This window comes from Garra rufa, chromosome 8, assembly GCF_049309525.1.
Source record: "Garra rufa chromosome 8, GarRuf1.0, whole genome shotgun sequence".
Taxonomy (NCBI): Eukaryota; Metazoa; Chordata; class Actinopteri; order Cypriniformes; family Cyprinidae; genus Garra; species Garra rufa.
Window position 1 is genome coordinate 241,454 of NC_133368.1, and position 12,671 is coordinate 254,124.

The 12,671-nt window shown below is 36.9% G+C and overlaps 1 protein-coding gene across 1 annotated transcript; it reads right to left on the bottom strand.

Annotated features, from left to right (window-relative positions):
• Nucleotides 1-1,283: 1,283 nt before the first annotated feature.
• On the bottom strand, nucleotides 1,284-8,760 carry LOC141340906 (uncharacterized). The gene is made up of 2 exons (XM_073846021.1): nucleotides 7,977-8,760; nucleotides 1,284-4,462 (listed from the first exon to the last, which is right to left on the bottom strand). Exons 1-2 carry the CDS (start codon nucleotides 8,143-8,145, stop codon nucleotides 3,201-3,203), a joined length of 1,431 nt encoding a protein of 476 aa, XP_073702122.1. The 5' UTR covers nucleotides 8,146-8,760; the 3' UTR covers nucleotides 1,284-3,200.
• Between the last annotated feature and the right edge of the window lie 3,911 nt (nucleotides 8,761-12,671).

Consider the following 12,671-nt stretch of genomic DNA (forward strand, 5'->3'; position numbering starts at 1 on the left):
AAAATACTAATGTTCTAATAATTATTTCGGCCACCACCGTATATAATCCACCGTATATAATCACATGCATGTGTGTGTGATATTAATGCAAAAAATATAACATGCCAGAAACATATTTTCCTTTCCATTGATTTTCCTACAACCAGGCTCATTATGAAAAAGGAGATTTAATCGGAAAGAAGGAAATGAACAGAAACGAACTTTGGCATAAAATGTCCTTTAAAATTAAAACACGAATGCGAAGGAAGTTGTGTCTTGTTAGCATGTTTGGCTTTGTGTAAATTAAAGTTTACCATACCTTCAATATCGGTGATGTAATCCTCTATTCAGTTGCTGTAGCCTTTTAAGAGCACATTTCGGGGAATACGACAGCCCTCATCGCCCCATGTTTCAACATCATGGAAAATCGTGGCAACAGCTGGAGGTTTGTAGTCCAGGGCATGTTGTTGTTTACTTCCGGGATTCTTCCCACTTATATATATATTATATACCCCCACTTTATTAGCATTTAAATAGCATATGATTATGTTGAACTTTATGCTTGAACAGATGGCGCTGTATTAAGCAGTATGTAAGTGTTTTTCCCTCATGAAAGCGTTTCTGAAATGTCTATGTATTTGACAAATATTGCTGTTAATTCAGTTCATCTGTCATAGAGTACGCAAACACAGAGTGAGCAGAAGTGTCCGACTTGACGCCTCCGTTTTCAACTCTGCCCCTGGTTCTGTGTATTTAATGCCACTCCTTCTGAATGCATGTGATGGAAATGTACTACTAATCACAGAACTGGCTTTACTGACGAGATGTGCACGACAATCGCATGTCCTAAAATAAAGCTAAAAGTCTGAACTTCAATCACATCTTGATTGTTTTATTTCAAATCCATTGTAGTGGGGTATAAAGGCAACAGCACAAAAATGATGTTGCTAAAAAGAGCATTATTTTGTGTATTTGTTGTCATGCAGTTTATGCAGTTTGAGGTTCCAAAAACATATTTTCCACATACTGTACATTATTGTTGGTCCTCTCTGCCCTGCCTTTCTGAAACGCTTCGATTTTTACTAAACTCATCGCTGATGGAAACCGAGGTGTTCTTTGATTGGCCAGCTATCCGGTGCATTGTGATTGGCCGAATACCTCAAGCGTGTGAAGGAAATGTTACGCCCCTTATCATGTTGTGATGCCGTTTCTTGGTGCGACAAGACAGAAACAATAATGAGGCATTTGTTGCATAAAGTGTGTAACGGTGGTGACCGCACTAGCACTAAAGTCTTTAAAAGATTTTTTTTTTTTTTTTTTTTTTCGGGCACCAGCCAGGAATTTCCTGACAAAGATGTTATTTTTCCCAGGATAGCAAAAAAAATATTTGTCAGAAAAAACTGTTAGCAAAAAAAAGTTTTATTTTACAATGTCCAAAAAACAACAACAAAAAAAACTTCAAGAGCAGGAAAAAAACAAAAACAAATGTTCAGCAATGCAGTTCAAGGTTGAAAAGAAAAGAAAAATCCCTGTAGAAATCGCCGCGTCACCAAGTTTTTAGTTTATGAAGGGATCTAGAGGGGGTTGCCGTCAGGCACCGTTTCGGTGGATTAAGCAGCCCTTACTTGTCTTCAGCTTTAATAAAACCAGATGATCAGGATGTGCAACGCAGTGAAGTTGAGTCTGAGCACCAGACATCGCTCACAGGAAGCATCAGCTCACAAGCGGCCGTCTCTCCCCTTCGTACAGTAATCCGAACAATCACTCCCACAACTTCAAACCTCTCTCAGGTACAAACCCACTTTTATATCCTCTTTGCTTCCGCCGTTAATTGAAATGCTCCTCCATCCTCGTAAACAAAACCAAGATGTGGCTTAAAGCTCCTTTTTTTCTTAATCGCCACAAGTGAGGACATAACTACTGATTATAATGACTCATGCTGTCTTTTTACATTGCATCTTGTTACGCTGCGTAAACAACAAGCACTACTCTACACTTGCCTTTGAATAGTCAGTACTGAATTCTGTAAATATGAAAACTTACTTCAGAATCGCAGACTGTCTTTGCAACATTGGAATTGACCTACTTTATAGCCTTAAAGGATAACTGTTGCCAAAATGCAACCTGGGCTGTTTTTTTTTACTGTAAACGAGACAAACTTATATCTAAAAGCATAATTACGACAAACGAGCTGTTTTTGAGATTGACTATGATTTAGTTTTGTGGTCAATGGCCGGTGAATGGGAGAACTCATGGGCATATCTTTGAGCGCATCACAAATCTATATTTTTACGACACTAAGAAGACTCGACACACCATGAAACTTTGCTGGAAGTATGGTCTGGGTCTCTACACATGAACTCCAGCATTGAGAACATTGTTTGTGAACACAGAGTTTACTAAAAAGAAAGGTTTTGAACAACTCACTTTCACTGTTTGAGTCTCCGTCTTTCCAGTCAAGAAGTGTCCATCTCCGAATGCGAGATTCTTATATATTAATGTTTCTTATATGAGGCTCTTTTTACAACTAGAAGGTTAATATTGTTTTTCACTTGCGACAAAACAACGAATTAGCCGTGCATTTATATGGAAATATGCTTTAGGAGCTATCCATCTTTACTCTCTTCACTATTACGTCGCATTCAGAGATGGACACTTCTTGACTGGCAAGACGAAACTCAAACAGTGAAAGTGAGTTGTTCAAAACCTTTCTTTTTAGTAAACTCTGTGTTCACAAACAATGTTCTCAATGCTGGAGTTCATGTGTAGAGACCCAGACCATACTTCCAGCAAAGTTTCATGGTGTGTCGAGTCTTCTTAGTGTTGTAAAAATATGGATTTTGATGCACTCAAAGTTATGCCCCTAGTTCTCCCATTCACCGGCCATTGACCACAAAACTAAATCATAGTCAATCTCAAAAACGGCTCGTTTGTCCTAATTATGCTTTTAGATATAAGTTTGTCTCATTTACAGTAAAAAAAAAAACAGCCCAGGTTGCATTTTGGCAACAGTTATCCTTTAACCCTTTGTGTACAGCTGGCATTGTAACGCCTAGAATAGACATGCAGCGTTATCACTCTCCGGGAGTCCTGTGTTCGAATCCGGACTCCAGGACCTTTCCCGATCCCGTCCCTTATATCTCTCCCACTTCACTTCCTGTCAGTTCTGATCTGTCCTTTATTGTTAGCTTCAGACTTTTATTTCATCCAGTTGGAGGATATTACGAACTGCTACTTATTCGAAGCCTCTTTTTACAGCGAGTTTTCAAATGCTGTTTCAGGTCACTCTTATATTTGAAGCTCTTGTCACACTGAGGACAGGTGAAGGGTCTCTCTCCGGTGTGAATCCTCATATGAAGCTGAAGGCTTGCGTTCTGACTGAAACTCCTTCCGCACTGAGAGCAGGTGAAAGGTTTCTCTCCAGTGTGGACTCTCATGTGAACCCTGAGGTTTCCTTTCACTCTGAAACTCTTCCCGCAGTCCTGGCACGTGAAAGCCGTCTCTCGAGAGTGACTTTTCTCATGCCATTGAAGGCGTCTCTTGTCTGGGAATATCTGTCCACACCGATTACAAGTAAAAAAACAGTTCTCTCTGGAGTGAAGCCTCATGTGTTTCGTAAGGGTTGCTGCGTGTGCAAAACACCTCCCACACTGAGCACACTTGAACGGCTTCACTCCTGTATGAGTCTCCATGTGAGCCTTGAGATTTCCTTTCTGAGAGAAGCTCTTCCCACACAGTTCGCAGGTGAAGGGCTTCTCTCCGGTGTGACATCTCATGTGGGCATCGAGGGCTGATTTATTGGAGACGCTCTTCCCACACAGCGTGCAGGTGTAAGGACTCTCTCCGGTGTGAGTCTTCATGTGGGCATTAAGGTATATTTTATATCTGAAACTCTGTCCACACTGGTCACACGCAAACGGCTTCTCATCCGTGTGGATCCTCAAGTGTGACTTAAGACTTCCTTTGTTTGAGAAGCTCTTGCCACACATTTGGCAGGTGAAAGGCTTCTCTCCGGTGTGGGTTCTCATGTGGTAATCGAGGAGGGCTTTACGTGTGAAGCTCTTCCCACAGCGATCGCAGATAAAAGGCTTCTCTCCAGCGTGGAGTGTCTTATGAGCTTTGAGACTCGCTGTACAGCTGAAACTCTCTCCACATCGATGGCATGAGACAGTGTTCTCTCCTGAGTGCTCTCTCTTCTCGTGGGAACTGAGGGTTATTTTATGTCTGAAACTCTTTCCACACTGATCACATGTGAATGGTTTCACTCCAGTGTGAACTTTCATGTGGGTTTTAAGGTTATGTTTTAGATTGAAACTCTTCCCACATTGATGGCAGGTGAAGCGACGGTTAGATTTGGTCTTCTGAGCTTTTTTTTGTGGTGATGAAGTTTCAGCCTCGACTGATTTCTCCACAGTCATGAAATCATTCTCTTCTATTTTTTTCAGTTCTTGCTTCTCTTCTTTCACTGCCATCGGGTCTAAAGCTAAAAAAGACAAATACAAGTTAATGGCAGTTTAGTGGCTAAAAGCAGGGGTCACCAGAGTTTAGCTCCAACTTGCCTCAACACACCTGCCAGCAAGCTTCTAGTATACCTTGTAAGACCTTGATTAGCTATATACAGAGTAGGGGAGCTATGACGTCCCTTTGTAGGCAAAAACCCAGAAACGAGTTAGCATTTTAGCACTTCCGGTTCCATCGTCCCAAAGTCAATGGATTTTTTGAATGGGATTTTGGTTGAATCCCTTAAATAAGGTCCGTGGTTAACATAAGCTCAAGATACTTTCACGTTTTATTGTGAGACATAAAACACACCAGTTACACCCCACTCATGATTTTTTTTTTTAAACTGTTACGTTTCTTAAAACACAGTTGCTAACAAGGTGCTTAATGGGACTACAGCCGCTGTCGGAGACATTGAACGTCATCAACGTTAATTTATAGTGTTTTCTAAATGTAGTACAATTTGTAGTGCAATTAATTGTAGAATAACCAAACCGAGTTAGTTCCCCGTGTTTTATATTATCTTTAGACAGTGTTTTTTGTTGGTTTGTTTGTTTTGCTTTGCCCTGAAATGCAACTAATAGATTTGTATGTAAGATTCTGGTTTTATTACCGATGTAACCAGCAGAGACTCTGAGTTCATACCATGAGGTTAATTAATTTGACTATTATTCTGTGCAAACATTATGATTACAGGGTTTTTGTGGTCGCGGTGAAACTTTACGGATGAATAGAGCTTGAAGCCACGTTTAAATTATATGTTTACGGCCACATGAAGCGGTTAGAAAGAAGAAAGACTGAGGATTTTCTAGAAGCACGGATAAAATAACATTTTGTGAAACCACTCGAACAAAACGATGGCTGGAACGTGGTACTTTATTCAATAATAATGAACTTACTGTTTCATTTCAGTTTTATGTTGGCTCTAGTTTAGAATTTATTCCAGTTTTATATGAAAAGGTTACTGTAACATGGAATAAAATTCACCCACAGATTAAATCCTTTATACTGAACATGTTTCTAAAAATACGTTGTGGGAAACACGCTTATAGCTCTTTAGTTCTGGCTTTTATATTTAGGCTTCAAAATTCATCAAGTTATATTTGTGAGTGAGGATTATCTTGATGGACAAAACGTGTTAATGTCACAAACAATGGCTGAACGCAGATTTTTTTAAAAATAATAATCCAAAAGCCTATGGAAAAATCCTATTGCCTCTTTGTGGGTGGAGCCAGTGCGGCGCCAGCAGCTGATTGGCTGAGTGACGTCATAGTTCCACCACAACTCTGCAGGACTCTGATTGGTCCCTGGCTTAAAGTAACAGACTTCAAAATCAAGATAAAAGTATTAACCCTGGTGCGACCTTATGGACATTTTTGTCCATTTCAGTTCTGTTTTTTGTTACAAGTTAATGCCAACTGCATAAATCTTGGCTGAGGTGTGTATTTTTATTGAAATTTTTATATTTCACCCTCATTTCCTTCAAAAAAATCTATTTTACCCTCCGTACAAAAAACACTCAGACTCAGGATCTTAAGGACAAAAATATCCAGATTGAAACCCATTAAAACTGCAATTTTTGAACCCAGGGCCATTTGACTATAAAATGATGCAATATTTGCTAATAGGCATTCATTCTATCGGAAAGGCTTCACATTTTAAATTTTTACCATTTTTTACTAGATTGTGCCATTCTTTTAAATTTGGCATATAAAATATTTGATATCACACAAGCATTGAGAGCAATATCAAGCGAGTGCTGTTTTGTCCTGAATACCACAAATTTAAAGTAAATAAGTTAAAATGATTATATTTGAATAGTATTAATAATCCATCTAAATCATTAATATGATTATAACTGCCTATATAGCTTCATAAGCGCTGATAACAGGCATAAGGCTTGCCACAGCACACCGGCACAAGCTAATAATCATGAATGTGTCAGAGAGAAAAGGTAATGAGGCTGAATTAACATTTTAGAAATCTATCCTACACCACTGCTTGCTTTCTTTCTTCTTTTTGTGGCTTAAGAGATGAAGTCTGCCAAGTAACACAAGTTATAATAATATTACTTTTTCTTAGTAACTAGTAAAGTAATGCATTAGTTTTTAATTGACAAGAAAATATCTGAGTTATTTCTTCAAATAAGTAACGCCAGTAATACTAATATCCTTTATGTATTTAATTTAAATCACATTTTTCTAAAATTAGTCATTTTTATGTAGATCTAAATGTGTTCTCAGACATATTTTCCCCAAGGTGCCTGTTGTTAATGAAGCCCAGTATCATCAGTTAATACCACTACTGTCTCCAATATATTTGCCCTAATATTGATTATAGCCATTCACCATTAAAGCCATGATTTTAAACCTTTATTAGGCTTTGAAAAAGAGTGAATTTATAACAGTCCTAACATGAAGTCTTCAAATAATCTGTAAATACATGAACTATAAACTGAATATAGTTTAATCTGTATTCAAGCTACAAAATATAATCTGCAAGTGATTTATATCAATGAATCAAATGCGATTCTCCCTGTTCTTTACGGTCACTTAGGATTTAAGATTGTTTATTAAGTCACTAAGTTTATTAAGTCGTTTATTAAACACTTTAATTAAAGGATTAGTTCACTTTCAGAACAGCAATGCACAGATAATGTAGTCACCCCCTTGTCATCCAAGATGTTCATGTCTGTCTTTTCTCAGTCGTGAAGAAATTGTTTTTTTGAGGAAAGCATTTGAGGATTTCTCTCTTTATAATGGTTTATAATAGTTTGAACTTCCCAAATGCAGTTTAAATGCAGCTTCAAAAGACTCTAAACGATCCCAGCCGAGGAGGAAGGCTCTTATCTAGAGAAACCATCCGTTATTTTCCAAACAAATTGACAATTGATCTACTTTTTAACCTCAAATGCTGGTCTTGTCTCATCTCTGTGTGTGATTGGGGTAAATACAGTTAGGGTACGTCTAAAAACTCCCATCTCGTTTTCTTCCCTAACTTCAAAATCGCTTTAGATCGCTGCAAAAGTACCGACACAGTGTTTACAAAGTGAACATACAAAGAAACTCAAACGCCCTTTACAAAAAAAGGTAAAAACAGCATTATAGGATGATTTTGACGTTGAAGACATAAACGAGATGGGAGTTTTTAGACGTACCCTAACTGTATTTACCAGAATCACACAGACAGAGATGAGACAAGACCAGCATTTGAGGTTAAAAAGTATATAAATAGTCAATTTGTTTAGAATACAACGGATGGTTTCTCTAGATAAGACCCTTCCTCCTCGACTGAGATCGTTTAGAGTCTTTTGAAGCTGCATTTAAACTGCATTTGGGAAGTTCAAACTTCGGGGCTCCATCCATATCCATTATAAAGAGAGAAATCCTCAAAAACAAAGACATGAACATCTTGGATGACAAGGGGGTGACTACATTATCTGTGCTTTGATGTTATGAAAGTCAACTACTCCTTTAACATTCAGAATGAAAACCGACCTGTTTGATCCTCAGGATCTTCTTGTTTCAGACTGAACACTTCTTCAATCTTTATATCTTCTCTCTCCTCTTTAATAAACGCAGTGTTTGTTTGATCTTCATGTTTCAGACTTAACACCTCTTCAATCCTGATGTCTTCAGTCTCTTCTTTAATAATCTCCATCTTCATGAACGTCGCTCCAGCAGGAGTTTCTCTCTCTCTCTGTGTGTTTGTCCTGTTTAAGATGAAGAACAGAAAGCAAAGCTAAACTAAATCTGTGGCTGGTCTCAGCACAGTCAGAGTTAAAGGTCTTAAATGACCCGATTAGACACTAACAAACAGCATTTATGTAGTACATCTGGTACTAGAGTAGCCAATCTGTCTGTATAATAGAGTTGTCCCGTATTTAAGGAATCATGAAACAAACACACACCCAACACAGCAAACACAGGCCATCTGGACATTTCTAACCAATCAATCATTCTAGTAAGTGCCCTGAACAGGGATCCAGACTCAAATATTAATTTAGCTGATAAATAGACATGTTATGATTTAAAATTCTGGATGTAATGCCATTTGTTCCTTTAGTTTTGTGCTAAACTGAGAGGGAAGTCAGTCCTGAACTGAACAGATGCTCAAAGCAGTGAGTGATATTAATGCACAAACTAAAACAGGTAAAGCGGTCAGCGCTGTGGACATTAAAACAGCATTTATAGTCCATTCTCGTCATTAATATCCTCAGTCTGTATGCTGTGTTCTGGTCAGGCCTCAACATTTTAATAAAGTAGCACCTCTACAAAAAAGTGCCCAAATTCTAATAAATATATCTTTTCATGGACGTTTCTTTTTGTTTGATATGTTTCTATTTTGTGTTTTATGGTCATAAAATGATTGAAATGTTTCAGAGTGATGATTAATCTAATTTTACATAAACAGTTTTCCATATCTTAAATCATTTTTAATAGTTAAAGCAGTCAGAACACATTATATAACTAATTTTACAGCTACAATATTAAACCAAGGTGAAACATATATCATAAACGCAGTACAATAGTCCCTGGCGATCATAACTATAATTATTACTATTATCATCACAGAAAGGGTTGAGAATAAACCAGGATCAGCCAATAGTTCAACAAGGACGTTTAAGTCATGTTTAGAAACGAGCTTTCCTCACTAAAACAGCCTTTATCAGAGTCAGACACAGTAGCACAATGTTTACTTCAGCTATAACTAAGCTTGTCTAAACTATGAAGCTGTTGGATCGATTTAAACTCTTGAAATGGTTAAAAACACAAACCTCAGCGGCACCACAACAGACGCAGGAGAGCGGCGCGCTCTGATGACGTCACCGCGACACGCCAAAATAAAAGTCCTTCTGAAACACACAAATGACTGAGGAGTTCAGAGCTGATTTCTTCTTGGTGAAGCGCATATTTAAACAAGTGTTGACAATATTAAGAACTACAAATGAAAGAGTGCGAGATTCTGTCTAAAACACTGTACTTTTAATGTGTTCAGGGTGTGGAAACCATTTATACTAGTATATTAAAAACTTAAAATCAGTGATTAACAAATACATACAAATCTAAGTGTATATCTGAGTACAAATATATAATCTCAGTGTGATTTAAAGGGTTTCCAAACATGTTTTATTATTTTACCTAATATAATATGATAGTGTTGATAGTCTGATCATTTAAGGGTGCTTTCACATCTGTGGATCGGTTCATTTGGTCCAAGGTTAACGAATGATTCATTGTAGCGTCTTTCTGCCGTTTTGGGTCCGTTTCACACGTTTGCTGTGGTCCGGACCATTTGATACAAACAGAAATGCAGTCATGTGACTAAATCCACATCACCCATTGGCCAGATGTTATTGAAGGTATTTCCTAAACTGCTTTTCGATTGGTCAGAATTAAAATGCGGGAAATTCCAATGGATGGGTTGGGTTCCTGAATTTGAGAGAACAGGGCTTGGAAAGTAAATGAAAGTGATGTGGTGTGGTAACCTGCCTATGCTTCATTAAACAGTTTAATATCTGTCCAGATCGCAGGCCTATGTTAGTGCATTTAGTACTTTATTCAAAGTAACAAACTTATTTAAAGTGTACAATGTTTAATGGCAAATGCAGCAACACATTAGAAATGCACTTTAATACAGCATGAATGACCGAAGCCTACAAATACTGTGTTCAGTGTTAATAAATCAGATAAGGTGTGAGTTCATCTTCAGTTATTCATATAATATAGGAACCACCACTGAAATGAGTGTCATATTTAACATGGAAACACTTTGGCTTTAAAATACTGTTTTATTTGTAACAAATGTAAACTTGACACAGCTGAACAAATGCATTTAGACAGTAAAATGTAATTTTTCAACAGTACTGTCTAGTAGATTGTTTGAAAATACAATAAAAATACTTCAGACAAATGTAACTTCAACTGTTAGATACATGAACATGGCATGCCATATTGTGAATTAAGTACAATGTATGTACGTATGCCCCAAAAAGAGATCCTCTATATGTTATATATTCTCCTTGTGTATCACAAAAACTTAGAGTTTTGTCCCGAGTATTTTATCGAGGTCATCATACCAGGGGAACTTGTCTTTCTCCTTACCCGAGCTGCCCGTTTTATTAAGTGTAAAATAAATAAATCCAGTTAGGCCCTAAAATTCAAGCTATTAGGGCAACAAAATGCTCTTGTATGAGTTTTGTCTCATATTTATATCATACTGTTTTGTCCTGAAAATCAGGATTTTATATAATAGTTCGGTAAATAAGAAGTTAATAGTGTGTTATATTTTAAACACAATATTGTTTTTGCACAGTTTTACAAAAAAACAACTATAAACCAGTGGTGTTTAAGGGAGGCCAAGTGTTTTGTTTTTTAATTCAAATGTAAGTTAATGTCCTAGTCACATTTTCTTCTCTAAAATAAACATTACTTACACTATCCGGAAAAAAAACCTATTTGATATTTTTATTTTATCAATGTAATCAATATTCTGTTTATTAAAGCCAAGAATGAATCTAATGAAGTTAGTGTTTTTACGCATTTTACATTTATTCCAAAATAATAACTAAACTATTTAGACAATGTATTTTATTTGTGAACTTATCTTCAGCTATTCTTTGCAATGGTTAACTTTTAAAGGGGTCGTCGGATGCCCAATTTTCCACAAGTCTTTAGGGTCTTAATGAGAAGTCTATAACATACTTTGGTCAAAATATCTCAATAGCAGTGTAAAAAAAATCTTTTTAAAGCAAGCTATTCTGTTTAAATGCTAATGAGCTCTGCTTGCCCCGCCCCTCTCTGGTGGGTTGATGAGCCGTAATGTTTACTTTAGCTGCAAAACTTGCCAACAAGCACATTATTAAGAAAGGCCATTTGCAAAGATGCATAAACAACCCTTATATTCACTTCTGCTGTGGATGAAGCTGCATTAGAAACGATTCACACAAACATAGAAGCACATGTAGATTAGGGGTGGGAATCTGCAGCACTGAATGCACACGTGTCTTACAGTTCAGATTCTGTGAAAAGAAGCCCAGAAAGTTTTAAAAAGGGGATGTTACTTATAAAGATTAAAACAATTGTAAAATGATTGTAGGGTGGTTGTGTTCACAAACTGCCGACACACATTAATGTTCAAACAACATGTCTCCTTTTCTCATAACAAAGGGGTTTTATCTGGGTGTGGGAGTTGTTTACTTACTTTTTTAAATAGTTTTCCCCATTAACACCATTATATTGTTCATTCAAACTGATTCACGAACCAATCACAGCCCATCATAAGCAGTCATGTCGGAATGGAGGCATTGCCTTTCCCCGTTCATTCTCAATTACCCCTAAAAACTGACAGCATGCTTAGGGGGTTCTGTTGAAACTCAGCGGAGTATAAACCCCTAGCAGAACTGTTGTGCATTTCCAAGCATCACTGAGGTGTTTCGTTTCTGAATGAATCTGCGTTTTGAACAAATTGAATGAATGAATGTATGAACCAGGGTTAGGGTCAATTCCGGAATGAACTCAACAATTACAATTCAAAGAAGGAAATGGAATTGGAATTCAACAAGAATTACAGGAAACAGAGTTGGAATTGAATTGGAGTTACAGGAAGTGGAATTCAATTGAGGGAAATGCCACTGAATTCCGTTTATTGCTGTTTCTGAGCATTTATTTGTGATTGCATTTAGAGATTGCATTTGAACTTTATTTATGATGCTTTACAAACACCAAGTAATGTCAGAAATAGAGTTGATCAAATGCAAGTAAATAAAAATGAGAACTGTACATTATGAATTAATAATTGAATGAATTTCTGGATGTGCTATACATTCAAGATATGATTAGCACATAATATATGTCTCAACTCACAAACAAATGAGTCGTGTTCATTCATGTATTTCAGTCACTTTTTATTGCATCGAATTATCATCATTTCCTGAGATTTGGCATCATGCTTAACTCACTAAACATACAGTACTTTGTGTTTCTTTGATATGTTTGTTGTTTATGTGATTTACAATATTTAATGTACTATAAACTATCAAGCAAATCACGTCAAATTATTTTATTTAGCAACTCAAGTGGAATTTATTTGATTTCAATTCTGTTTCCTGTCAGCTGCATGCAATTCCAATTCCATTCCAGGAAGTGAATTAGAATTTAGGTTCCGTATCACTTACAAAATATTACTTCTTA